We start from the raw sequence: 27,811 nt of genomic DNA, 5'->3' as shown, positions 1-27,811 counted from the left end.
TCCACAGACAATTGTTATCTTGTCTTAATCCTTTTTAGAAGGTGGTCTATAACCAACTATAGAGCTCTAACAGGTGTTCTTACATGCAGGTTTTTAATAACTTTGGAAATTGTGATATTAGAATGGAGGAAAAACTTTCAGAACTCTCATAGAGAGCTGAAATTTTCACGAATATCAAGCAAAACAGGAGTTAACTAAATTAACTGAAGCAATAAAAAACTGAAGTAGTGTTTTTAATTTTACTTAAAATGTTGCTGATCCTTTGTTTCGTTTTTCAGAGTCAAGAAAACTTTTCTTTTGAGCTATGTACAGCCTTTAGCAATTAAGTAAAACATACTCCTGAGTAAAATATACTCCTGTGAACAATATTTGGAGCATATTTCTCTCTGATTTCTCCAGAATTTGGAAACTATTTGTGAGTATTCTTAATTTAATGGCAATATAGTTATCTGCATAAGTGCAATAAAAATCTGATTTCTTTTGTAACAGGACACAATTGGAAAAACTGGTTATTTTACCAAGGCTTTAACTGGAATGGGATGCTTTGCATTAAGGAATCAAACTTGACTTGTAAAGCCAATAAAAGCCCCTTGGGAAAATGCCTCATACCTTGTCTTCACAGTCCCTGTATGGGGTTCCTGACCTGTGGTAAGTGAAGAATGTCACTTTCTAACAGGTCCAGGAGCCCCAAGCTATCTTGAGGCTCAAGAGGAGAGGAATTTACTCAACTCATAGGTATTTGAGGGTACAAACACATGGCAGGGCCTGGCTCTAAAAAAGTCTTATCCGAGATTCCTTCTATGGAACAGAGTTCCATCAAACCCAATTTAAAAAGAGCTTATGTGAAAAATAATTATTCTTGCTGTACTTTATACAAACAATCAGGCCAAATATAATAAAATCAGTCTTACCAAGATTTGTCTTTAGTAAAAATGGAAAATGGGAAACTAGAGAGAGAAATTATGTTTCAAGAACTATGGTACACTTCTTAAATTCTAGTTTCATCGGTTGTTTTTAAGTTTGTTTCTGCAATTTAGGCTAACCCTGCTTATTCCTGTGAACCAACCAGTGATCTCTGGCTGCTGCTCAGAAGAAACAAGAGGGATGGATAATGTAAACATCTGGATCAGTATTCTAATTCTGGGCACATTAGAATCAGCTAACAACCCCATGTCAGCCTGCTTCCACCAATGCTCAGTTCACAGAAAGCCTTCTAATTTAGTTTACTTGGGATAGCTTTGCTTATTCTGTTATATTGCTGTTGTACTCTTTGTGTAGGAATGCAGGATATGCTTACTGAATGTTTTCTTAAACACTTAATAAACTTTCAGATATCACCTTTTGTCAGAACTCAAGAGTTATGAATGGCTCTCACCATTCCAAGGCTTTCTGGCTGAGCTCTTCTCTACCCTGAACAGAAGAGACCTTAATAGGCAGGAGTATCATTGACCCTATTCATCCTGAAGAAGTTACAGAAGATGGGTCTTCATCCCTCTGCAACCCTTAGGATGAAAGGTTCTCTTATAAAAGGGAGGGGAGAAATGTCAGAGGTGTGTGAACCAGAGCAGCTCCATCTTGAATAGGAGCTGGGTAAAATGAGGCTGAGACCTACCGGCCTGCATTCCCAGACACTTAAGGCATTAAGTTACAGGATGAGATGAGGTCGGCACAGGATACAGGTCATAAAGACCTTGCTGATAAAATGGGTTGCAGTAAGGAAGTCGGCTAAAACCCACCAAAACCAAGATGGCCATGAGAGTAACCTCTCATCGTCCTCACTGCTACACTCCCACCAGTGCCATGACAGTTTACAAGTGCCATGGCAATGTCAGGAAGTTCCCCTATAAGGTCTAAAAAGGGGAGGCATGAATCCACCCTTTGATTATTATATCACCAAGAAATAATCATAAAAATGGGCAACCAGCAGCCCTTGGGGCTGCTCTATGGAGTAGCCATTCTTTTATTCCTTTACTTTCTTAATAAACCTGCTTTCACTTTACTCTATGGATTCACGCTGAATTCTTTCTTGCATGAGATCCAAGAACCCTCTCTTGGGGTCTGGATTGGGTCCCCGTTCCTGTAACACACCTATACCTAGAAGCCTATTTTCAGACCTTTCTGGGCTGAACCAATGTGCACCTTCCATGTACTGAGTGACATCTCTGCCTCTAACTTCTGTCCCCCTAAAATGTATAAAATCAGGCTGTAACCCAGCAATCTTAGGCAGCTATTCTCAGGACCTCCCAGGGCTGTGTCACAGGTCATAGTCTTCACATTTGGCTCAGAATAAACCTCTTCAAATATTTCACAGAGCTTGGCTTTTTGTCAACACTGCCAGTAAAGTGTGCCAGCTCCCACAGTTGGGGAATGAGGACCTTTCTGACAGGTGGATATGAAAATGCAAACCACATGATGACATTGTGGCATCACAAAGCTCTCCTGCACGAGAACCCGTCGTGTCTCACACAGTGACGTCGTGGCATCGCAAAGCTCTCCTGCATGAGAACCCGTCGTGTCTGACATGGTGACATCGTGGTCAGGCATCGCAAAGCCCTCCTGCATGAGAACCCGTCGTGTCTGACATGGTGACATCGTGGTCAGGCATCGCAAAGCCCTCCTGCAGGAGAACTCGTCGTGTCTGACGTGGTGACATCGTGGTCAGGCATCGCAAAGCCCTCCTGCATGAGAACCTGTCGTGTCTGACATGGTGACATCGTGGTCAGGCATCGCAAAGCTCTCCTGCAGGAGAACTCGTCGTGTCTGACGTGGTGACATCGTGACCACAGCCATCGCAAAGCTCTCCTGCATGAGAACCCGTCGTGTCTGACATGGTGACATCGTGGTCAGGCATCGCAAAGCCCTCCTGCATGAGAACCTGTCGTGTCTGACATGGTGACATCGTGGTCAGGCATCGCAAAGCTCTCCTGCATGAGAACCCGTCGTGTCTGACATGGTGACATCGTGGTCAGGCATCGCAAAGCTCTCCTGCAGGAGAACTCGTCGTGTCTGACGTGGTGACATCGTGACCACAGCCATCGCAAAGCTCTCCTGCATGAGAACCTGTCGTGTCTGACATGGTGACATCGTGGTCAGGCATCGCAAAGCCCTCCTGCAGGAGAACCCATCGTGTCTGACATGGTGACATCGTGACATCACAAAGCTCTCCTGCATGAGAACCCGTCATGTCTGACACCAAAGTCAAATGTGTTTTTTTCTGTAAACCTTGAACATACCCTTGACCTTGAACAACTTCTATGACCTGCTGGTGGAAAAACAGGTAGTTTCAGACCAAAGGGTGGACTAGACCACAAACCAAGGTCCCAAGTGATAAAAAAAAAGGCCAAACATGAAAACCCCTCTGGAGATGCCCAAAGCTCAGTTACTTGGGAGACAAGGACAGCTGGGGCCTGCTCTGGAGGGCGGTGAGGCAGGAGGGACCGTGACTCTAACTCAGGCTGGCCACCACCTAGAATCTAGCTGCGGGCACATCAGAGGACTTGAGAGCCTGTTCTTTCTCACTTAGAAAAGCTATGGGTCTAAGTAAAGGAGCCGTCCACGCACACACACAGCCTGAGGCGTCCTGAGGGGGACCCCTGGTGGAAATCTGCGTGACCCCAGCTGACAGCCCACCCAGGCCCAGCTGCTCTCTTGGGCTGGGACCCCCAGGCAGTGGGGCTGGGGACCCTGGGCCCATGAGGCCTGTGGGTGGCAGCCTCAGTGGGGAATGAGCCCCTCCGACACTGGCAGGCACCACTGACGTGTTCTCTGGGTTTGTACTCGGAACCACTCCATCTAATTCGCCAAGGGCCTGAGCACTCTCTCTCATTCCCATTCTCTCTGAAAGCAGGAAGAGTATCATAGACAAAACACATGTAACCCATGAAGAGTTTGTTTAAACCCAAGGAAGCTTCTAAACCAGAGTAAGATGAATTCAGGTGGGGATGCTCCTGGGTTCAAGTGACAATGGATACCAGCACCTACATATTGTGTCTCAGCCCTGTGCTGGGGCCCTCAGGCACCAGGGAGGTCCCATGGCTTCTGGTCCCGCTCGGCCACCTCCTGCTGTCTGCCTGCGGCAGTGTCCAGCCTATTGGGACCAGTCTCCTCCTCTGCAGATGCAGCTAATGGCACAACTCACCCCACACGGTTGGCTGAGGGTCCCACAAGATGATGAATCCTGAGTGCTCAGCAAGGTGCTGGCAGGCAGTAGGTGCTCATCAAAGAAGCCACTAATTACCCCTCAGATGCCCCTGGAGCCCCAACAGGGTGGGATGTGGTGGTGGGGGGGTATCCTGCCCCTTTTCTAAACATGAAAATGAGCTTGAGAAGTGATTTCTAGTGCTGGAAATTCAGTTTTTAAAAACATTGTGGACCATGCCCTTCAGACGCTCAGAAGTTCTCTGGGCTACCTGGAAAAATAAGAACTGGTCTTATTTGGTTCAGCACCGTCCTGAGACACGCTGGGTTACATCTGTTTGATGGGCTGTGGTGACAAGAGTGTGGCCACGGGGCTCAGGGGGCACCAGAGTGACCCAACTCCCTGCTACTGATGACAAAGGCCTTCCATGCCCTGAGCTGATCAGAGGTTAAGAAGCAGGACCCAGTCGCAAAGACAGCACTGCTTCGGGAACCTAACACTGGGAAGGGCAGCCAAGTCCATGGCCCTGCGGGGAGCAGGAGTGTCCGGGGGAGGCGTGCACTGATGGCCCTGGTCTGCTGCAATCAGGCTATGGCCAGCGCCGTGGGGACAAGCCACATGTGTGCAAGGACTTGCTGGGCAGACTCTGCAGGGACAAACAGATCAAACATGTTACGAATGAAGTGATTTGTATATAACTGGCGGCAGGGGGAGGGGGAGCGGTTGGAGACTGAATTGCCCATTCAAATCATTAGACTTTTTAAAAAAACATTTCCTCGACGGAAATTTCCAGTTCCACAAAAGTAATCAAACAGATGTTCCTCCTTAAGTCTTAAATCATAACATTCAGATGATCTATGTGCAAATTAATAAGGTTATGACATAATTCGATTATGTGACAAATCCGAGGGAGAGCTGACAAAGAACCAGACTGGCACCACTGACTTCTTAATGAAGTGGAGCTCCATAAAAAATCTAGAGGAATCACAGGTTGTCTGACCAGAAAATCCCTGACAACGGGCTGTCGACTTTAGAGAAAGGAGCTGAACCCTGAAAACTGAATGTGCGAAATTCTAATTATCAAAAATCCCACAGCGCATCAGGTAGACATGATCATCTGCATTTCTTTTCCACGCTGCAAATCACCGCGATCCCAGATTAGCCCAGCTGGCCAGGCGCCTCCCTCCTGTCCGCCTGGGTGGTTGAGGCCAATCAGCAGTTTAGGCGCAGAGGTGTGGGCTCAGAAGGCAGCAGCAATTTCCGGCGTGTTCTGGAATCAGAAGGTGAGGTCCACGTCTGATTAGTTCCCTTCGTTTCATTAGACTTGGCTGAATGTGTGCCGGTCCCACTAGAGCTTCGATTTCAGACTTCCTATGACAGGTTTGTTCACAGAAAACTCTGGCCACCAGGACGCCCGCTCCAACGCCTTGCTTTCCTGCAGGATAGCGCCCCAGAGGTTTTTGTAGAGCTGCAAACAACACGTACACAGCAAGTGAACACGAAGAAATAAAAAGGAAAAGATTCCTAGACGGCTGAGTGTGCAAATGCAACTCCTCAAAGTTTTTGTTAAAAACACAGGAAATTCGGCCAGGCACAGTAGCTCACGCCCATAATCCCAGCATTTTAGGAGGCCGAGGTAGGCAGATCACCTGAGGTCGGGAGTTCGAGATCAGCCTGACCAACATGGAGAAACCCCATCTCTACTAAAAAAAAATTCAAAATTAGCCAGGCGTGGTGGTGCATGCCTGTAATCCCAGCTACTCGGAAGGCTGAGGCAGGAGAATCACTTGAACCTGGGAGGCAGAGGTTTTGGTGAGCCGAGATCGCACCATTGCACTCCAGCCTGGGCAACAAGAGAAAAACTCCGTCTCAAAACAAACAAACAACAACAACAACAACAAAAAAAACACAGGAAATTCTCTGTCACTTTTTAGAGAAATTTTAAAATGGTTTAAATTTATACGAACATTTTCTTTTTTTTTTTCTAGTAGAAAACAATTAGGAAAATTCAACTATAAAGTACCATAAAACACATTTATAATGAAAATCACCTCCTTGCCCTCTTCTTTGGAAATTATTGGCTGGGTGAGGTGGCTTGTGCCTGTAATCCCAGCACTCTGGGAGGCTGAGGAAGGCAGATCACTGGAGCTCAGGAGCTCGAGACCAGCCTGAGCAACATGGTGAAACCCCGTCTTTACAAAAAAAAAGAAAACATGCAAAAAATTAACTGGGCATGGAGGAGTTCACCTGTAGTCCCAGCTACTTGGGAGGCTGAGGTGGGAGGATCGCTTGAGCCCAGGAGGTTGAGGCTGCAGTGCGCCAAGATTGTGCCACTGCACCCCGGCCTGGGTGACAGAGTGAGATCCCATCTCAAAAAAAAAAAAAAAAAAAAAAAAAAGGAACTGATCGTGGGCAGTGGACACCTTGTTTCTTAGTAACTGCAGTCACCACAGGACTCTGCAAGGCTGCATCGACTGCTGCTCTGACATCTGCTCTCACACCCCAGGCCGCTGCAGGCCGCACAGGTGGCATGTGGCCACCAGCAGCAGGACGCCCTCGCCCGGTGGCCCTTACTGGCTGATTCCTGGACTGGGCCGCCACACTCTGCTCCTCTCGTCCTGCCCCGGGCCAGCACTCCCCTACGGGACGTGCAGATTTCACTGCTCTCAGCCTAAGTGGCCTCACTGGGAAGATGGAGAGAGACGCTCCTGTCTTGGAGGAAGGCTGTACAAATGAAGGGCGAAGGGCAGCTGAGCAGACACTTCACCCGTGCAGGGTGGAAAGGGGCAGCCCAGACCATCTCCAGGGCCTGGGGAGGTGGTCTATTTTGCATCCAGCTTACGCTGACCCATTTTATTTAGAAGAAACCCCTCTGCCTGCACCCGCTAAATGCACTTAGCAACCCCTCCTCCCCACTCTGCTACTCTGGGCCCAGGCTGCTGCTCCGCAGGGCCTAGGTTCCAGCTTGTGTTTCACAGTTTGGAGCAGCGGGCTTGGTTTAAGGATGGTCTCAACTGCCCTACGGCTCTGTTTGTTCGTTTATAGTGAATTTCTCACCTGGCAGCTCCTGGTTAATACACCAGTTCCTTGCAACTGGAAGGAATGTACTTTTTTTTTTTTTTTTTTTTTTTTTTTGAGATGAGGTCTAACTCTGTTGCCCAGGCTGGAGTGCAGTGGTGCAATCACTGCCCACCACAGCCTCGACCTCCCCAAGCTCAGGGGATCCTCTCACCTCAGTTTTTGTAATTTTTATGGACGGGGTTTCACTGTGTTGCCTAGGCTGGTCTCAAACTCCTGGGTTAAAGGGATCCGCCCGCCTCAGCCTTCCAAAGTGCTAGGATCACAGGTGTGAGCCACCACGCTCAGCCAGGAATGCACGTTTAATAAACCATCCTGCCAGCGACACCTCCAGTTGGCTCTGGTTTTAACTATGGAACCCAGAGCCAGGGGGCCCCTCCATCATGGGCAAGGTCTCTCCTTTCCTCGGTCGTTCCCTGCCTCAGAGACGGGCCTGCCTCTGCAGAGCAAGGCGCGGCAGGTGGACGCTCAAGGCCGCTCAGCTTCTCCTGCACGGGGCAGGCAGTCCCACGTGCTCAGGGGTCCTCCACAGCGAGTCTGGCTCCACTGTCTCTTCGAACGCCTGTCTGCCTGGTGGGCCCCCACCTCCTGGTGAGACTGCCTCTCCCAGAGACGTGGGCAGGGCAAGTCCCCCTCCTATGCGTTCCCCCAGGACCCTAGGCTCCCCCCATGTCTTCTCTCCCTACAGTAGGGCACAGTCTCTTCAAATCCTGGCTCTGCCACTCCCTGGCTGGGAAACCCACTGGGCTTCTCTGGATCTCAGCTCTCAGCAGCAGTGATCATCTGGGCTGTATGGGCTCTGGGGATGGTCAGTGGTCAGTCCCCGATGCAGGACAGCAGGCCCTCTACAGAGATGACCATCCCTGCCTCTCCTACTACCGGGAACTCTCACCTCCTGCCCTGCCCTCCGGCTCCTGGCACTACCTGCCTCTTGGCACACCTAGACCAGATGTAGGCCAGGCGCTGAGGCCAGGCGCTGGGTCCTCCCTGGCTAAGCCAGTAAGGGCTCATGTACAGACTTCAGCATTCCCTGAGGACTGAGGGAGGGTCCTGCCCACTAAGGCTCAATCTCCATTTGGGCAGAGACCCAGGTGCCGGCAGGTGCTTCAGCAGAAATAACTCAGTCGCGGGGCCAGGGGGCAGGGATGGGGTCAAACCCCTCTGCGGCTCACAGCCGGGGGACCTCAGGCACGGGACATGAGCATTGACACGCCGAGTCCCTCTAGCAGAAGACAGACACAGCCCCATAAGCAGTGGGTGCTGGAAGGCACCCAGTGGAACTGTGAGCATCGCCCCTCGAGGGCATCATCAGGTAGGAGGGAGACACAAGGTCAGTGATGAGGCCAGCAAGGGCCACACTACAGTGCCTGGGGGCACTGCCTCAGCTGGAGGCCAGAGAAGGCCTCTCCAAGGCAGCGACAGTAGCTTATACTGAAAGAATGGAAGGCACTCCAGGCAGCCGGAGCAGCAGGCACAAGGCCCTGGGGTGGGCACGGGCGTGGCAGGCAGTCGAGGAGGCTGTTGTAGGCTCCCTCAGGGGGGCGGCCTGACCCCATCTGCTTTGAAGGAATCATTATGGAACACGGAGGGCAGGAGGAGAGCTGAGGAGCCACAGGGAGGCGGCTGGGGGAAAAGTGGAGCAGGGGAGAGTAACCCCGGTGACAACCATGGATGGTCAGAGGGGACAGAGGGGCCTGGGGATTCCAGGACAGGGATGGGGGAGAGGCCTGCAGGGCCAGGAGCCCGCATGGTCAGATGAGGGTAAGACCTGGGACCGGGGAGGTCGGCGGGAATGGGAGGAGGGCAGAGGCCATAGTGTGTGGACCTCCAACCTCTGCCTGTACAGGCGGGCAGTGCCACCACCCCATCTCAGGAGGAAAAGGCAGGCAAAGGACGGGCAAGTCCCCTGCAACCACAGAGCCAGTGTGGGGAAGCACCAGAGTGAGACAGTCCCGACTTGTCCCGGGCCCTCCCCAACAAGTTCCCCCACGTGTGACCACTTTCCAGAAGACACCAGACCCCTGACCCACAGGAGCATCTCAGCTCCGCAGAAATGCCCATCGACCCTTGGGGCGCCCCCGCGAGGCCCCGTCCTCCCTTTACCTCGCCGTCGGCTCTGCCAATCGGTGAGTCCAGAATAAAGTCAGGAGGAGCGATCACGTCTACCAGGGCAACTGCGTCGTCTTTCAGCTGTTGGAAAACAAAACCCAGACACTTGGCACCTCCCGGGAATTTCCATGGTGACCAAAGGGTAACAGCCCCGTCCATGGTTGCCAGGACCCACTAGCAACGGGTCACCTAAGCAGCACATGCGGCTCTGCTGCCAATGCATGATCTCTTCACCGGCCTGGATTCCAGGCCCTTGCTGTGCGCCGGAATGTTCTCACCATGCTGCTTTTCACTCAGGACTTCCAGGGCTTGTTTCTTCCCAACAAGGTAGAAAAGGCCCTTAAAAGTGACGACCCTGAAGCTCGTGAATTAGCAACTGCCTTCAGAGGCTCGTTTCTAAGCCTTGGCTTATCTGGGCAACTGCTGTTCCAGTAAAGGAAAATATGTCCAGAAAACATGTAATAGAGAAGGCATTTATGAGCACTTGGAAAAGCCATAAGCATATGAAGCCTCCTCAGTTGGCAGTGGTTTTATTACTCTCCCATTCCACTGGACAAATTATTCTACAATATGACACATGAAATTTATATGAGTGGACTCTCAAGAATTTTCTTAAAATGCAAAAAAAAAACTATCCTTAAAATATTATGAAATGCCATGGCTATACTGCATAGAACCCAGGAACGGGAGACACTGTTAATGATATGGATCAAAGGCAATCGGTCAGCACAGAGTAACAAAGGCCACAACAGAGGAACTGAGTGCACCTCTGCGCTTCAGCGCCGTGCTCTGCAGGGCGTGGCCACCTGGTCCTGGGCCACGTGCCTCAGCACAGAGGCCGCAGACAAACGCCACTGCTCTAGGAGAGAAGCTCTTGGCAGAATACAGGCGCTGAGCCTGACAAACGTGTTCCGTAAGGGTCCAGGTAGGAGATGTTACCGGCTTTGCGGGCCATGGTCTCTGGCAACTGCCTACTGTGCCGTGGAAGCACAAAGACACCCACAGATGACACTCAGGTGAATGGCAGGATTGGACTGAGTTTGCTGGCCCTGGTCTAGTGGATGGCTGGCACCCACTCCACCTGGCTGACCTTGGCCTCCCCAAGACAGCGGTGTGGATGGGCGCACACACAGAGTGGCACACAATGGTCAGCCAGCCTTGGCCATAGCCTCACTGGGAAATCAGCTATGGCTTTTATTTTTTTGAGACAGGGTCTTGCTCTGTTGCCCAGGCTGGAGTGTGATGGTGCAATTATGGCTCACTGCAGCCTCGAACACCTGGGCTCAAGCCACCCTACCTCAGCCTCTTGAGTAGCTGGGACTACAGGCATGTGCCACCAAGCCTGGCTAATTTTTTAAAATTATTTTTAGTAGAGATGAAGTCTCACTACGTTGCCCGGGCTGGTCTCAAACTCCTGGCCTCCAGTGATCCTCCTGCCTTGGCCTCCCAAAGTGCTGGGATTACAGGCATGAGCCACCACACCTGGGCACTTTTTATCAACAACACCTCCCCGCTATGCCCCCGTCTCTGCGAGGAGACCCCTGTGCTTTCCTTGGTGCACCTGCGTACTCTGAAGGCCTCCACGGGGTCAACACTGCCCCAAGGGGGTAAAATTTGACTCTTGGAGGAGCCAAGGAACACCCCTGCCTGTGGCCGGTTCGACGTTAAGAGGAGTAAATGTGGTCACATACGTGCACCACAATTAGACACGCTCCTCTCCAGAACCGCAGGCTCAGGGAAGGGGTTTATACAATGAATCCTGAGAGAGGCTCAGAGCCAGTCACAGGGATGTTCCACTGGTCCCAGATCAAGTGTGAAAGCAGCGACAGGGGAGATGAAAGGCCAGGTCTGCAGTCACCTGAGACACTGTGCTAAAATGCAGCAGCACTCGGCCCAGTTCCTACCAGCAAAAGTGGAGTGAAGTCGCCACGGACGCAGTGGCCCTGCCCACCGCAGCAGCACCAGCACCAGCACAAGTGGCTCCTCAAAATCAGTGCAATGAAAGGAAATTGGAGACCCTCACTCATACAGCCACCTTCCCCCAACCCAGCAGCTACCGTGCTGAACAGCACGGCAATGTAGCTTCTGTCCCTGGATGGAAGACAGCTGCCGGACCAGAACATGGGGTTGGGGCCCTCTGATTTCCTGGGTGACATAGGTAAAAGAACATAATAAACAAGGAAACTGCCAGGAAACAAATTTAAATTGGAGGCTGAGGCCCCTGAACGCTCAGAGAATTCTCAAAGTAGCTGCAAAAGGTGTGTGAGAGGGCCTGGGTGTGTGCAGATCTGGAGACGCCCCGACAGGTTTCTTTTGCAAAAATTTCTGATGTAGCCATATTTTCTTGTAATCCTCCAGTTTTTACTAAACACTGAACACACGTGAATGTTTGGGTTGCAAAGGCAGTGTGTGTCAGCTCTGGGTGACACCAAGGTGGTGTGTGTCAGCTCTGGATGATGCTAAGGGGGTGTGTGTCAGCTCTGGGTGACGCTAAAGAGGTGCGTGTCGGCTCCAGGTGAGGCTAAGGAGGTGCGTGTCGGTCTGGGTGATGCTAAGGGGGTGCGTGTAGGCTCTGGGTGACGCTAAGGCAGTGCGTGTCGGTCTGGGTGATGCTAAGGGGATGCGTGTCGGCTCTGGGCGGTTGTGTAACATGGATGTAGAGAATGCGGCAGCACCCACGGCTCACCTGGGAACACAAGGCCAGGACGGCACTCTCCAACACTTCTCCCGCCTGCTCACCGGAGAAGTATCCTCCTGCAAGCACAGCCTCGGTCACATGGGGGCTGGGTCCTCAGTCCAAAACCACCCCCAATACCAACATGCCCTGAGTGCACTTTCCAAATCGGCCATACAGGAGGCCTGTTTTGGGTGAACACATCAGTGTCATTGCTGTCCCCAGCCCAGCTGTGACCCAAGGAATGTGCTGCTCAGGGGCCGAGTTCTGAGACCCTTTTCCCACTCAGGCATTGATGGTCTCCGGCCTGGGGCAGCGAGGGAGGCAAGGTCCCAGGCTCAGAGGTGACAGGTGGCGGCTGGGCTCACACCTTCTGGGGCTCAGGGAGGCTGGGCGGGTTCCTTCCTCGGGAGGAAGCGAGGAAGGGGCTCCTGGGCAGAGTGAAGCAGGGGTACACGGCAGGGGGCGCAGGAGCAAGAGGGTGCCTGGGACCACCCAGGGGAGTTGGGAGGGTGGGGGTGGTGGGTGCCTGCAGGGACTCAGAGGCTGCAGGGGGACTTGGTCCTTGGTGTCACCTCCAGCTGCTGTGGTTTCTGGCAGGGCCCTAAGAGGTCCAAGGCCGTGGCCTTGTGCATTCGGGAGCACATCTGTGGTGGGATCTGCGTTTGCTGTGATTTTTGCTGGAGAGAACTGTGTCTCATCACTTAGGGTTTTTCTCAGACAGCAGTGGGGCTCCTGCCCTGTGCCCGCCCTCTCTGGCAGACACTTGTGTCCCTTCCTTGGTGCACCTGAGCATTGTCAAGGCCTCCACGGGGTCAGCACCACCCTCCGGGGGTAAACGCTGGCTCTTGGGGTGGGGAGGATCTTATTCTTCACAAGCCCAGAGACACAGGACATGAATGGATACGCAGTGTATCCTAGTACCAAAGATGCAAGGAGCCAGCCATTGGGAAAAACCACCTAAAAAGACTTCCTGGGGGGCAACAACGAACAAAAAGTTGACAAACTTTGGTTTACCCTATTCCCACCAATCCTCCAGGAATCAGCCCCAGCACCCCCTCCTCCAGGAAGCCTTCCAGTGTTCCCAAGTCTAGGCACTCCTGGCTCGTGTCTGTCTGTGCCTTATGGGACCTAGGAGGTGGGCTTCTGCTCTCTGCAGAGCCCGGCAGGCTGCCTGGCATGAGGGGGACTTCTGGAAGTGTTCTCTGAACCGAACCCCAAGTGAAAGAAAAATTGGGTCTCTCGGCGCCACCCTGACGCTGCTCTGCCCCATATGCTTCTCATTACGGAACTGGGCTCCTCATCTGTCCACAGCGCCATCCGCCGTGCTCAGTAAGTCCCGTGGAAGGAGGACGATGGTGCAGGAAGCAGCTTCCTAGATACAACAGGGGGGCCCTGACTCTGGGGAGGACAGCAAGCCCGCAGTCAGAAGCCTCACCTCGGTAGAGCAGGGCCGCGTGGCGGCTCAGGGACCACAGGGCGTACAGAGCACTGAGCCGCCCCAGCACGGCCCGCAGCGAGGGCGGCACGCAGGGCTGGTGCACGTGCTCGTGGAATCTCTGGACCACCGTGAGCTCCACGAAGGCCAGCGCCAACGGACGGCCGTGGGACACCTGGAACACAGGACGGCACCGTGAGGACCGTGAGGGTCCCAGCCCCGCCAATTCCCGGTAGAGGAAGTTCTCGGGAAACACGAACGCGACATGCCTTCGCGTGCATGTCCTAGGACAGTAACATAAGGTGAGGCAGCGCACAGATGCGGCGAAACACGAGACCTGTTTCCAGAACACAATGGAAAAGGCCTATGTGAAGATGGAGCTGGGACTGCTCTGGCTCCACCGACGCCCTCCAAGGCCTCAGTCTCAGCTCAGCTCCCGTCTGGGACTGGGGGTGGCACCGGCATTGCATACCGGCCTGGAGCCGGCGTCGGGATGCTCTGCGGCTATAGCGTGGGCGCCCACCAGGAGGCCCCCGAGGGCCCAGGACTTGGCTTCTTCCACACGGGAAGGCACGGAAGAGCTGGAGAAGGGGCTTGTCAAGCTCCTCCCTGAGCTCAGAATTGACTTCGCTTCTCCAAAGGAAGTGCCACCCCGCCCTCCAAAGCCTCCAAAGCAGGCTTCTCTCCCCCTGTTGTTCGGCCCCCGCAGGCTCTGCTGCTCCCATCTTTATGTCCATGAGTGCCCCACGTTTAGCTCCCACTTGTACGTGTGAACATGCAGCATTTGATCTTCTGTTGCTGCGTTAGTTTGCTGAGGATAATGGCGTGCAGCTGCATCCATGTTGCTGCAAAAGACATGACTTGGTAGTGATGGCTGCACGGTATCCCATGGTGTCTATGTACCCCATTTGCTTTATCCAGTCCACCACTGATGGGCACCTGCGTTGATTCCACATTTTTGCTATTGTCAATAGCGCTTCGATGGACATACAGGTACATGTGTCTGGCTGGCAGGATGATTGCTGTTCTTTGAGGTGTATACCCAGTAATGGGATCACTGGGTCGAGGGGAAGGGCAACTCTTAGCTCTCTGAGAAATCGCCAAGCTGTCCTCCATGGTGGCTGAACGGATCTGCATTCCCACCAACCGTGTATCTGTGTCACTTTTCTCTACAGCCTCGCCAGCATCTGTTATTTTTCCTTTTTAATGAATATCAAAAACATTTGCTGATAATCATCAACTTCACTTATTAGCCTTTCTTTCCCTATCTCCCATTTGTCATCTTACCAGATTTTTTAAATTAGGAAAACAACACATGCATTGCTTGACTTGTTAGGATGAGCAGGTGCCACTTTTAAAATTAAAAAAAAAAAAAATCCAGCCAAGTGATGAAATATGGTGTATGGGGGACTGACTGCTGCAGGGAGGACCCGGCTGCATGCCTGGCCTATGACGCTGCCCCAAATCTTCCCAGAACACAGCAGGGTTAAGCACATGGCAGCAGGGTCTCCAGTCACAAAGCCAGTGTCCTCCAGGGCCCTGCTGGGATCAGGAGCCTCGGGAAAACAGAAACCGGGAGAAGCTCCTTTCCTGCTCTGCTTCGTGCCAGCCTGACTGGTCCTGTCCCAAGACCCCCGCTGGGCCCTGCACACTCCTGGGTGGGCCGTCCCGTCGGTGCCAGGAAGGCCCGTCCTGCTCCCTGCTGTCTGAGCATGGAGCATGCCAGCCTGGGACCTTGGGGCTTCCTGCTGTCTCCTGATCTCACATGCGCTATAGCTCTGGACCTTGGTTTTGGCAAGTGAGGGCTGGTGGCGGGATCTGGACTTGCACTAGGGCAGTGGGGACTGCCTGACAGACCCCAGCTAGGACTAGCACCCAAATTTCCCAGAGCCCTGCCAAGTGAGGTGGGGCAGCCTTCAGGCTCCCACCTGAGGCCTCTGGCAGGAGGCTGATAATACAGGCCCCTGGGGGAGCTGCCAGGTGTGGTGCTGCAGCTCCAGGCCTCAGCCCCTCCTCCTTCCACCTTCCATGAAACAAGCAGGCGATGGCACCTGCACCCCCGCAGGCTGCTCCTGCATCCACGAGAACGCGGTAATTCCATTGAATTCTGCCCACACCCCAAATTGTGCTCCCACCCCACGAGGGCCTCTCCTCTCACCATGGGTCTTCTGCGAACCCAGAGATGAGGCCAATCCCAGCAGGGCCCAGGCACAGAGTGGCCGTTCTTGAACCAAATCTGAGTCTGAGCCCTGTGCCCCGCACCACTCTCCCCCTTACCTGCACAGTTGCTGTGTTAGAGCCGCGCTGCTTCAGTGTGTTTTTCCATGAAAGTGACACAGCTCGATACAGCGATGGCACAGGCCAGATATGCTGCGGGGGCCAGAAAGACAGCCCCACCTAGAATCTTGCTGCTGTCAAATAATGCATCCCGAGTGCCAGTGAGTTTTGAAACACAGCGTCACTCAGCTCTGCAGCTGTGTGTGTGAGCAAAAGGCGTCATGGCTCCAAGCCTCAGTGTTGTCTCCTGCGTGGTGCTGCTGGGGTCAGGGTGGCCCTCTCACAGGAAGCGCCTGCGATGGCAGCTCTATTGTACTTGATGGCATCTCAGTCCCCAGGATTTGCCTGCATGACACTGCACTGTTCTTCCAGGAAAGGTCCACATAAGGCCAGCAGTCACTGGGGGGCCACAGCCTCTGGGGATGGGCTCCCTAAACAGTGTCTGCCATGGCAACCAGCAGAGCTGACCACAACATTAACCAAGGTTGGCTGGGGCCCAGGAAGCATCCCACGCGGTATGGACTCCGGCGACCCGGGGGGACAGTAATGTCTCAGGTGCAGTCCCTCCCCCATGGACAAAGTGTCCCCACAGCTATGGTTAGGGCTGGCGCACTCCAGCCAAGAGTGCTCACGGCACCCACAGACACATCCGGGAGCCCCACTGCCCCCACCAGCTGCCGCCTAGACAGGGCGGGGCTGGGCTCTGCTCTAGGGGGATCTTCTGGACCACCTCAGCTGCCCCTCCAGAGCTGCCAAATTGTCCCCAGCTAGGACTGTGCCAGGCGCTTCTCAGGCTCGATGCAGTGAAGGTCAGCTGTCCGTAAACCTTCAGCACAGGAGAGACGAGAGGGTCCCAGTCTGGTACGCTCTGGTTGGTGAAGTACATTTTAAGAGGCAATGGATACTTCAGGCCAAAAAACAAACCCCAAACTGTCCAAATTCAGACAGCAGCCACGCAGACTGGGGAAAGGGCTGGGCTCTGTGACAGCTGGCCCAGGTGCGATCCTGGCCCTGGCACGGGCGAGCTGGGGGACCTTGGGCATTTCTCTTGGCCTCAACTTCCTTCACTCCCAAAGTAGGCAACATGAAACGACCCAGGTACAGAATCCAGCGTGTGGCTCAGGGAGAACAAATGTCCTCGTCCTTGTCCGCCTTCTGATGTGCAAATCCCTGAAGGGAGCCTTGAGCCCTTGGGGCAGGGGTTGGTCCCAGGGTGGAGGCAGGCTCCGGGGATGCCACCACCCATCTTTTTAGTCCCAGGTTGGAAGCAGGGTGCAGGGATGCCACCACCCACCTTTTTTACTCCCAGGCTGGAGGCAGGCTGCGGGGACGCCACCACCCATCTTTTTATTCCCAGGCTTGAGGCAGGCTGTGGGCACCCCGCCACCCATCTTTTACATCTACTGGCTGTTGAACATGTAAAGGTGTCACTCAGCTGAAAAATGAGAGAAATGCATTTTTAAAGACCTTTCTGTGCATGTCTGGCTTACAGTGGGTAAATAGTGGATAGCGGTTACTGGCAGTGGGTAAATGGTGGATAGCGGTTACTGGCAGTGGGTAAATGGTGGCTAGCGGTTACTGGCAGTGGGTAAATGGTTAGCGGTTACTGGCAGTGGGTAAATGGTGGATAGCGGTTACTGGCAGTGGGTAAATGGTTAGCGGTTACTGGCAGTGGGTAAATGGTGGATAGCGGTTACTGGCAGTGGGTAAATGGTGGATAGCGGTTACTGGCAGTGGGTAAATGGTGGATAGCGGTTACTGGCAGTGGGTAAATGGTGGATAGCGGTTACTGGCAGTGGGTAAATGGTGGATAGCGGTTACTGGCAGTGGGTAAATGGTGGATAGCGGTTACTGGCAGTGGGTAAATGGTGGATAGCGGTTACTGGCAGTGGGTAAATGGTGGATAGCGGTTACTGGCAGTGGGTAAATGGTGGATAGCGGTTACTGGCAGTGGGTAAATGGTGGATAGCGGTTACTGGCAGTGGGTAAATGGTGGATAGCGGTTACTGGCAGTGGGTAAATGGTGGATAGCGGTTACTGGCAGTGGGTAAATGGTGGATAGCGGTTACTGGCAGTGGGTAAATGGTGGATAGCGGTTACTGGCAGGAGCCAGAAAATGTTTAAAAGTTAATAAATTTTCTCCACCAGGTCAGAGAGTAAGCACACTTTTAACAAAAACGGTCAGTAACCTTCCCAAAGGACACAGCCGTCACCCTCTCCATGAACTGCTGCTGCCCCAGCCCAGCCTGATGCCTGTGGAAGTGTGGCTTTGACCTGCAGCTCCTGCCCCGGCTCCAGGTCAGCGGCTGCTGGGGCTGGTTTCCGACCAGGCTGGCATCTATCTGAAGGAATTCCTTCCTTCTGGGGGTGTTCTCTGTGGGTGACATGCTACGTGGGCTTCCACAGGCTGCTGTGTGTCTTCTGATTTTGTTGAGAGCATCTTTTGCAATGCAGAAATGCTGAATCTTTATGCAGCCAAATCCGATGGTTTTAATTTTTTAACAGCTTCCAGTTCCCGTCTTCCTGAAAAGGCTGGTCTAGGCTGAGGCTTTCTTCTCATGCCGTATTGCAGAGGAAGGGGCCGCATCTCCCCTGGGCCCCCTTAGCATCCAGCCCAGGGCCCCAAGGGCTCTCAGCTATCACAAATGTCCCCTGCTTTTAAAAGCTCCGCGACCCGGAGCAGGTCTGGAACACGAAGCCCTGCCCTGGCAACAGCTTTCCCTCCAAGGCCTTGGGGCTGGTGTCTGTGGGTGTCTGTCAGCTCCACAGCTCGGCTCAGGGTCACTGTCTCAGCCAGATCAGAACCCAGGACCCCCCCTGGCCTCTGCCACAGCCTTCCGTGAAATTCTGCTACCAAGTTCTCGAAGGAAAAGCTACAGGTGAGGAGGGGTTTCTCAGCAGCTCAGCCACACACTCGGGGTGTTGTGGGGTCACACATGCCAGGTCCCCAGCATAGATCGGGGCTGGAAGGGGGTGCTAAGGACCTACCGGGCAGTTCTAAGAGACACAGGTGTTGTTAGGAAGGGGGTCCTTTTGTGCCCTCCGTCTCTGGGGGTCTTGTTTCATAACTCATTGGAGAATCTCTATTCCATTAAAAAAATGTTTTCTTTCTTTTCTGAGACAGGGTCTTGCTCTGTTGCCCACGCTGGAGTGCGGTGATGCAATCACAGCAGCCTCAACTCCTGGGCTCAAGCCATTTTCCTGCCTCAGCCTCCTAAAGTGCTGGCATTACAGACATGAGCCAGTGCAGCAGCCTACTCAACCTTAACACAAGGATGTGGCCTGCAGAGGAGGGAGCAGTGGAAGCTAACAGGCATCCACTGGTTTCTGAATGACCCAACCTGCTGTGTATCACCCAGGGTGGGTAAAGAAGGTGGCCTGTTCTGGAAGGGTCACTTCAAGCCTCCTGTTTTTGGTCACCATGGCCCTAAACTACAAGTTTTACTGACCCTGGCCACCTGCTGACTTCATTTCTTTTCAGTTATAAATTCAATATGGGTTTCTTTTTTTTTTTTTTTGAGATGGGTCTTGCTCTGTCACCCAGGCTGGAGTGCAGTGGCGTGATCTCGGCTCACTGCAACCTCCGCCTTCTAGGTTCAAGCGATTCTCCTGCCTCAGCCTCCCAAGTAGCTGGGACTACAGGCGCATGCCACCATGCCTGGCCAATTTTTTGTATTTTTAGGAGACACCAGGTTTCACCATATTAGCCAGGATGGTCTTGATCTCCTGACCTTGTAATCCACCTGTCTCAGCCTCCCAAAATGCTGGGATTACAGGCATGAGCCACTGTGCCTGGCCCAATCTGGGTTTCTTTGAGCTTGACAGGAGCCCATCCCTCCTGCCTTCTCTCCTCATCCCAGGGCAGGTGTGTCCAGCAGGTTCCTAGAGGCGCTGGCCTGAGGGGCAGGCTGTGGGGTGCTGGGCCTTCCCAGAGACAGGCAGACGTGGACCTGGGTCCCCACAGCGGCTTCATTACTGAAGGTGACCCATAACCTCATGAACCGACGCTAGGGAGAAGGGGCGACAGCAGCTCTCTCCGTATCCACGGCCTCCCTGCCCGACACTCTTGGCCTGAGTCTCCCCACAGCTACGGTTTGGGCTGGCGCACTCCAGCCAAGAGTGCTCACGGCACCCACAGACACATCTGGGAGCCCCACTGCCCCCACCAGCTGCCCCCTAGACGGGGTGGGGGCTGGGCTCTGCTCTAGGGCAGACAGCTGGGACAGGGCTGGAAGGTTCCTGGCATGACAAGGTGTTTTATAACAGGCTATTTTTTTCCCTGTGGCTTCCTGGAACACGAGAGACAACCCTGTCCAAGTGTGAGAACCAAAGCGCTTTCCAAGGCCAACGATGACCCACTCACCATTGCCACCCCAGCCCCTCAGGAAGGTGACAGCAACTTGTGGAAAACCAAGCAGGGCGCTGGCATCACTCCCACGAGTGAGGAGGGAGCACTCAGAGTGCCCGCAATGGTGTCCCCGCCGCTCCGTGCATCCAAGGCTCTCACAACCCAGAGCTTCACGGCTCCAGTTTACAGGCTGGGAACCGTCAAGCACGGTAAATGTAACATCCATGACCTCCCCAGCCCAGCAAGACAGGTGCCGCCATCCCTGTGTTACAGAGGAGCTGAGCAAGCAGCAAAGTCATCAAGTCATCTGCCCAAGGTCACGGGAGCTCAGGGTCTGGGGCCTGAACTGCCAGGATGTTCAACTTCCCAGGGACACAACAGCCGGGGGATTAAGAGCAAATAATACAAAAGGGAATTTTGAAAACAAATACGTACCTGGCATTTGTTCCTTGCTTCAAAGTCACTGCTTCCTGATCTTTTCTCTTGGTTTAATTTTTGATAAGTCTCTCGGAGCAGGTAGCAAACCAGCCACTTGTATGCTGCCAGGGCGACTTCGGAATGAGAAACAGAAGGAGAAAAAGTAACAATAGAGAACCCAGCATTTGTCACAACTCACCCCCAGGGACAAGGCACTGCCAGCATCCTGCAGGTACCGGGTCGTCTTCATGACGAGCAAGTGTATGGGGTGGGTCTGATTTTATAGGTAGGGAAACCGAGGCACAGGGAGGGCACCTGCCCAGGGCCCCCCTGGCTGGAGGCACTTCCTGGCTCAGCCCAGGGCTGTCCTGAGTTCCACACTGTTCCAGCGGCCTGGAGGCCACAGAACACGGCACCGCCACTAGAGTGGGCCCTCGAGTGCGACGGCTGCACGTTCTCACACCCACCAGGCTTGGTCTGTGTGAAGCATGGTGCTGCCCCCGCAGCATCGGCCAGAACTGCATGGGCAGCAGGACAACTGGCTAGCGGTGGCGCCCAGTGGCGAGAGGAAGGGGTGCTTCCGTTCACCTCCCCCTGCCTGGCCCTCGGACCTCACCGCCTACTGGAGCTCTGGAACTGGGGACTGACATGGTGGGGGAGGGGGGCCCCTAAGGCCTCGCCCCCTGCGTGGCCCCTCCCACAAAGCTCAAAAGGGCAGGAGGGAGCAGACGGTGCAGACAGGGAGGCCCCGGGGTGGGGTGTCAGGCAGGACAGCTGGAGCCCCCTCTTCGTCCTCCCCTTCCCCTGGCAGTGGTGCCCACATCTGCGGGGCCCCCCACAGCGCAGCCAGAGCTGGTCTCCCACAGTACTCCCTATGGACCAGGCGTGGTCCTGAGACTCCACCAGGCTGTACTGCTACTACCCCACTGATGAGGACACGGGCCCAGGGACCCAGGTACATGGCGAGCATGTGAGGGAGAGGTACGGACCAGCCACATGTGGAGGCCACGCTCACACCCACCCCCTGCCCAGGCACAGAGGGCCTGGCGCCCAGACACGAGGCGCCTCCAGGCTGCAGGGGGCCTTCTGCCTGGCAGCCAGTCTTGCTCAGAGATCCCGGGCAGGAGAATGGAGATCAGCAACTCTGAGTCTGAGCCCAAAGGCTGAACTCAGGGGGGCTTGGGATTTCCTTCTGTGTCACACAGCCCAGGTCACTGGGAAGAAAATACCCAACGTTGCCAGGTGCGGTGGCTCACACCTGTAATCCCAGCACTTTGGGAGGCCGAGGCGGGCGGATCACGAGGTCAGGAGATCAAGACCATCCTGACTAAAATGGTGAAACCCCGTCTCTACTAAAAATACAAAAAATTAGCCAGGCGCAGTGGCGGGCGCCTGTAGTCCCAGCTACTCGGGAGGCCGAGGCAGGAGAATGGCGTGAACCTAGGAGGTGGAGCTTGCAGTGAGCTGAGATCACGCCACTGCACTCCAGCCTGGGCGACAGAGCGAGACTCCGTCTCAAAAAAAAAAAAAAAAAAAAAAAAAAAAGAAAGAAAGAAAATATCCAACGTTGCAGTTCCTGCCACAGCACACCCGACTGCTTTCAGCTGTTACATCTGTTCACCCTCACGGCATAACTGAGAAGCCCGTCACAAACCAGAGCAGGCCGTTTCCCAGGCTCATACGTCAGGCGGCCAGAGGGAGTGGGATGGAAAGACAGGTGCTGCTGACCCTGCAGGCAGGGTGCAGGCAGGGTTGGGCGGAAGCTTCCTCCACGCAGTCATCTTCAGGGAGCCAAGGCTCCCCTCACCAAGTCCTGCCAGGCATGGGGCGCTGAATGGTGGCCCTAACTGACCCCCACAGCTGTGAATGTGACCTTTGTTGGGAAGAGGGTCTTTGCAGATGTCATGAAGTTGAGGTATTGAGGTGAGGTCATCAGGGACTCCTGGACTAGGGTGGATTCTAAATCCGATGGCACGTGTCCTTACAAGATGCAGAGACGGCAAAGTCACAGAGGACGCAAAGGCCGGCGTGATGCAGCCACAGCCAAGGACTCCTGGAGCTGCCAGGAGCCTGGGCGGGAAGAGCCCCCCCACCCTGAGAGGCAGGCGGGTAGCCCTGCCCCATCCTGACTTGGGGTTTCTGCCTCTGCACCAAGAGAGTCACTGTCTGCTGTCTTCAGTGCCCAGGCCGTGGCCCTCTGCTGCTGGCAGGCTGCCCAGGGGTCATCCTTGAGCCTCACACGCTACCCTTCAGGACATTACTGGAAAACTCAGGTCCATTTTGCAACCAATGCTGAGGGGAGGCCCTTGTGACCACCGCCTGTTCCTAAAGGCTCTGCAACATCGCAAGCTCTCCCCAGCAGGGCAGATGGTCACGAACGGCAAGGAAAGGTAGATGCTGTACAGTTGTGCTTTCCATGACTTATTTACACAGCAACAAAACCAAGGAAACGGTCCGGCCAGAAACCGCTTGTGCAAATTCCTTCTGACCACACCAGAGGCCCCCGTGTCCCACCACGCATCAGCCATGGCTGGGCTTCCCTCCCAGCCTGTCCTGGCCATTCCCAAACACTGCCCCAGGAGGTGTCCCACTGCGGTGGACACTTCACAGCAGTTACCCGAGTTTTCCAATCTGTCTCTGCAACCAGAATTAACCCATGAGGCTTCATGGTGACGGCCAGTTACACTGTGCTGTGGCTTCAAGTGAGAGAGACGCTTGAAAAATGAGTTAGGTTTGCACTGTGTTTTTTCCTTACACTCTACTTTTGGTTCTTGGCTTTTCGTGAAAAAATAAATCATGTCAGTCTGATGTGTTCACGTGCAGGAGAGAAGATCCCCAAAAAACACATGAAAGCAAACAATGAAAGGTGGGTGCCGTGTGTGTCATTTTCAGAGTTAATTTGGAAGTGAAAAGGTATCGCTGAAACATACTAGGCAGGAAAACGGGCACTGACGGGCAGTGAATTCTCTTGCTCGGAATGCAGCTGCTGGCCGCCTGAGGACACACCCAGTGTCAACAACCTCTGTCCTCAAGGGTCTCCCAGAATCCTGGGTCACCACGGCCTTTCCATGTGCCTCACACCAGACAGACTCTCGAAAGTGCCCCTAGCTGCCCTGTGCACTCAATGACTGTCCCTCGATCTGCCCCCCTCCCCAGCCGGGGCTCTGTCCTTGACTCCGTGGTGAGCTCTTCGCATGCACTGCCTGCCTTTCGGGTCTCAATTTCCTCTCCCGTCTCTGGGTCCAGTCCCCTCTGCGTCAGCATCAGAGCACTCCTAACTCGGATTCTGACCCAGGCAAGCCCTGGAAAGCAAGACCTGGACGGCAGCCCCAACTCCTCAGCCAGATCACGGGCCTGGGTCTCACCATGCCCGCTGCTGCTGGTGCTCCCCAAAAGCACAACGCACGGACCCTCTGAGACACCCTCAGGTGCCGGCTTTGTGGGAAACATTCCCTGACCCACCAAGGCAGAGCTCACCTGCATCTGTTGTTTCCAAGGAAGTGTTCGGGACTATGGCCCCCCGCACACAGCAGCCCCCCACGAAGGGCACCATGGCCTGGCCCCTGCCAGGAGGCACGGGGTGACCGCATTCCCTCCCCACCGTCTTGCAGAAGGAAAACAGGCTCAGAGAGATTAAAGCCTAGCTCAAGGTCACAGCGGGGGGCAGTGCTGACCCAAGAGCCTGTGCTCCCACCCTCTGGGAACACTGTCTGCACCATGCACCCCACTGCTCACCTCACATGACCTCACCATGCACCCCACGTGACTCCACCGCTCACCTCACATGACCTTACCGCTCACCCCACGTGACCCCACTGCTCACACATGACCCCATGTCACCTCTGGCCCACATCCCATGACCTTGCAGTCCATAAATACACACGTGTCTGAGTAGTGAACACTGCAACTGCTTACTATGAATGCATATGAGCCAGCTAAAGGAGAACAGGGCCTGCCGCAGGAAGCAACAGCACAGGCTCCCAAGGCACAGGGCTGTGACACTCAGCTCAGCACACATGCCTGTGCAAAAATCAGAGGAACTCAACAGAAAACCCAGCCTCCCCTACCCAAGTCAGAATCGGAACCCCTGAAGGACCAGCCATAGGCTTGGCAAATCCTCCACCCTTCCTCACAGGCGAGCGCAACCCCGAAGAGGCCTGTGTCTCTCCAATTCTGCAGAGCCTGAGGGCCCCACATCACTTAAACATCTTTTACCAAAGATCCACATGACGCAGGTTGCAGTCAGCCCTGAGACCTGGGATCTGTGACCAAATGCCCTTGAAACGATGGGGCTGGCAGAACCCACAAGCTTCCCTGCGGCGTGAGGGATAACGGCGGTCTCTCTCCCATACCACTTTGAACAAGTGAAAGCCATTTGCCTTTGTTACTCTGGAAAATGTTTTCACTTTGTTGCATCTTATAAACATTAGAGCAGCTGCAGAAAAGCAGGTGACTTTGGTGTCTCTCCCGATGATGGAGAGACTGTAAAATTGCTTTTGCTTTCAGTCTCAAGGGAAGGGGAGAGAAGAGCAGAGCGTGATGGGCACATGGAGAAGCTGGCTGTCCCATTTATGTTTTGATTTTATTAATATAAGGAGTGATGGTTTTAGGAAAAAGGTTTTGGTTGGGTCGAAGTTACTACAATGATTAGGTCATTTTCTAGTTCTTTCTGTGGCAACATTTGGGAAGCTTGGAAAGTGACTTGCGGCCGGGCGTGGTGGCTCATGCCTGTGATCCCAGCACTTCGGGAGGCCAAGGTGGGCGGATCACGAGGTCAGGATATCGAGGCCATCCTGCCTAACACGGTGAAACCCTGTCTCTACTAAAAATACAAAAAATTAGCCGGGTGTGGTGGCGGGCGCCTGTAGTCCCAGCTACTCGGGAGGCTGAGGCAGGAGAATGGCGTGAACCTGGGAGGTGGAGCTTGCTTGCAGCGAGCCGAGATCACGCCGCTGCACTCCAGCCTGGGCAACAGAGCGAGACTCCGTCTCAAAAAAAAAAAAAAAAAAAGAAAGTGACTTGCAAACATCAGAAATAGGTCATCAAACGTGTCCCCGTTTCCTACTGGCACCCAAAAAGGCAGGCTGAGATCTGCACGGTTAGTTACCGTCAGAAGCTGTAACCCAGCGCAGTGACCACGAGAAAGCAAGCAGTGATGCAGGTGCTTCCTGATGACGATGCTGATGGTGCGGGCAGGGGAAGGCGCCGGGAAGCTGGACCGGTCCAGGCTCCACACTGGCTTCGGCCACGGCTGTTGTCCTGTTCTTTGCCGTGTGAACAAGGAAGTAGCCTGCAGGGCTGGAGACGGACAAGGACACACGCTCGGGGGCTGCTATCACATCCACGGCGTCGGTCCTGATGGCCGGAACGCGTCCTCCATGTGCGCCTGACCCTGCATGAGGGAGGCCAGTGCTCCCTCCTCCCGAGGATCCAGGGGCCTCCCAGAACCCCCGGGGACCCTCACGTTCTGGTCTCCTGAATGCAAAGCCAAGAGCGTCCTCCATCTCCAAATCGCTGCTCTATCCGCCCAGTTGAGTGTGCGGCACCTTGAGGGCGGTTCCTGTCCAAACTGTGGCTGCTGAGCTGAGCTCTGATTTGGCGCCAAGTGCTGCACTAAGTGCTTTACGTGCATGAACTCAGTCCACGGTACAAACACCTTATGAAGGGGGTACCATCACCGTCCCCGCGCTGCAGATGAGGAAACCGAGGCAGGAAGGCTGAGGGACTTGCTGTAGGTTCCACGGCCGGCAGGAGGGACCGGGATCAACCCCCGGCAGCCTGGCGGGAACTGATGTCTCTCTAGCTCAGGAGGGTGGGCTACTCTTTCATGTCTCGGGTGTCACGGGAGCGGTCAGTTTCCACCTGGCCTGCCGGGACAGGGCATCGGGACCCCTCTCGGCCCTTCTCTTCTGCACAAATAGGTGCTTTGGTGGCAAAGTGAAGACGTTCACTAAATATTGCTGAGTGAGGCGATGGCAAGATGGAGGCGTCGCTGCGGCTTTGAGCTGTTCTCTGTGATACGTGGCTTGACAGACGGGGGTTGTGGTGGGAGGAAGGCATTTGACAGGGACACGGGTGGCACGGAGGTGGGGGCAGCTCCAACCCTGCTCTGTCAAATCTCACCCAGACCACTGGGCAAGAAGCATCCAGGAGCAGTAACGAGAGATCCCGAGCTTTGCGGTCCCACAGGCTTGGGTTTGAATCCTCGCTCTGCCCTTCCCTGCGCCTGGGCAGCCAGAGCCGAGGGAGCCTTTAGGAGTGCCCTGTAGGACACGCAGAGCTCGGCCGGGTGCTTCTGTTTTGGGGCGCAGGGCAGCCCCTCTCACCTGTCCCAGCCGCCTCTCACCTCCATTTCCACAGAGCAGCCAGAGTGGCCTTTTCCCATGAGGAACATTTTTAAAAATATGAATCATCAAAACAAACAGCACACCCCGTTCCACTGGGCCTCTTGCGCTCACCTCCTGTCACTCACAGCAGGGGAACGAGATGCACGCTCACATAGGGATGAGCTCGGCACAGGCTGGGCCCTGCTGCCTCCTCCTCCTGACACACCCGTCCATCGGGGGTCCCCACAGCTGCCCCCGCCTTTCACTGACCTCAATTCAAAGGCCAAGGCCCCTGCAAGGTGGTCACCAGTCATGCTCCACCTCACCAGCCAGGATCACTGCTTTGCAGAATTCCTGCTGCCCTAAGACTGAGGCCTTGGGATGTTTTTGTGTCTGCTGGTCTAGACTGTAAAGTCCCATGAGGGCAGGCATGGGGTCTCCATCATGCTGGCCGCCAGCCCCAGAACTGCAGAGTGAGCACATAACGAGCACGTGCAGAATTAACCCAGGAACGCGAGAGCAGCTGCTCTCCGAAGAGGGATCCCCCGTCAGGATCCAGTGCAGTCTACAGGGAAGCTGCTTTGCTTTCGATGCTGCCAGCACGGCCAGGCGCCTCATTCCCAGCTCTCGCTCCCACCTCTCTGAGCCATAGACCCCACATGGGTGAGGCGGAGCCTGCAACAGCTCCCACGACACACCTGCAGGAGGCTGTCAGTGGCCAGCTCTGTACGGGGCCCTGGGAGGAGGCCCCATCCCGACCACCGCACCCACAGAAGATGAGCCTGCACCACAGGGGCCGAAGGAAGGAGATGCGCGAGGTGCGCCAGGGCGGGAAAGGGCATCTGCTGTTTGGGGAGCCGGGAGGGGCTGGGAGTGGGGAAGACTGACAGGTGAGGTGGCTGGGAGGGCCCAGGGACAGCAGCAGCCCAGGCAGCAGGGCAGGGGGCAGAGGCTGCTTAGTGGACAGAGACCAGGCCAGGTGGCCTCTCATGCCCTTTATCCTATG

At 54.5% G+C, this 27,811-nt stretch overlaps 1 protein-coding gene across 4 annotated transcripts in view; it reads right to left on the bottom strand.

The window, feature by feature from the left end:
- Nucleotides 1-4,810: 4,810 nt before the first annotated feature.
- ACOX3 (acyl-CoA oxidase 3, pristanoyl) overlaps nt 4,811-27,811 on the bottom strand; it is a 62,733-nt gene continuing 39,732 nt past the window's right edge. For 3 of the 4 annotated variants that reach the window (XM_054485289.2, XM_063663477.1, XM_063663478.1), the window contains 5 exons: nt 20,498-20,613; nt 13,438-13,612; nt 12,012-12,079; nt 9,320-9,406; nt 4,811-5,606 (listed from right to left, as the gene is read on the bottom strand). In XM_054485289.2, coding sequence (XP_054341264.1) covers nt 5,487-5,606; nt 9,320-9,406; nt 12,012-12,079; nt 13,438-13,612; nt 20,498-20,613 — 566 coding nt within the window. In that variant the 3' untranslated portion in view covers nt 4,811-5,486. The remainder of the gene's footprint in view (nt 5,607-9,319; nt 9,407-12,011; nt 12,080-13,437; nt 13,613-20,497; nt 20,614-27,811) is intronic. The other variant, XM_054485292.2, reaches the window with a different exon arrangement.

This window comes from Pongo pygmaeus, chromosome 3 (genome assembly GCF_028885625.2).
Source record: "Pongo pygmaeus isolate AG05252 chromosome 3, NHGRI_mPonPyg2-v2.0_pri, whole genome shotgun sequence".
NCBI classification, from domain to species: Eukaryota; Metazoa; Chordata; class Mammalia; order Primates; family Hominidae; genus Pongo; species Pongo pygmaeus.
Note: the sequence above shows the minus strand (reverse complement) of the source record. Positions and strands in the feature narration are given on the sequence as shown.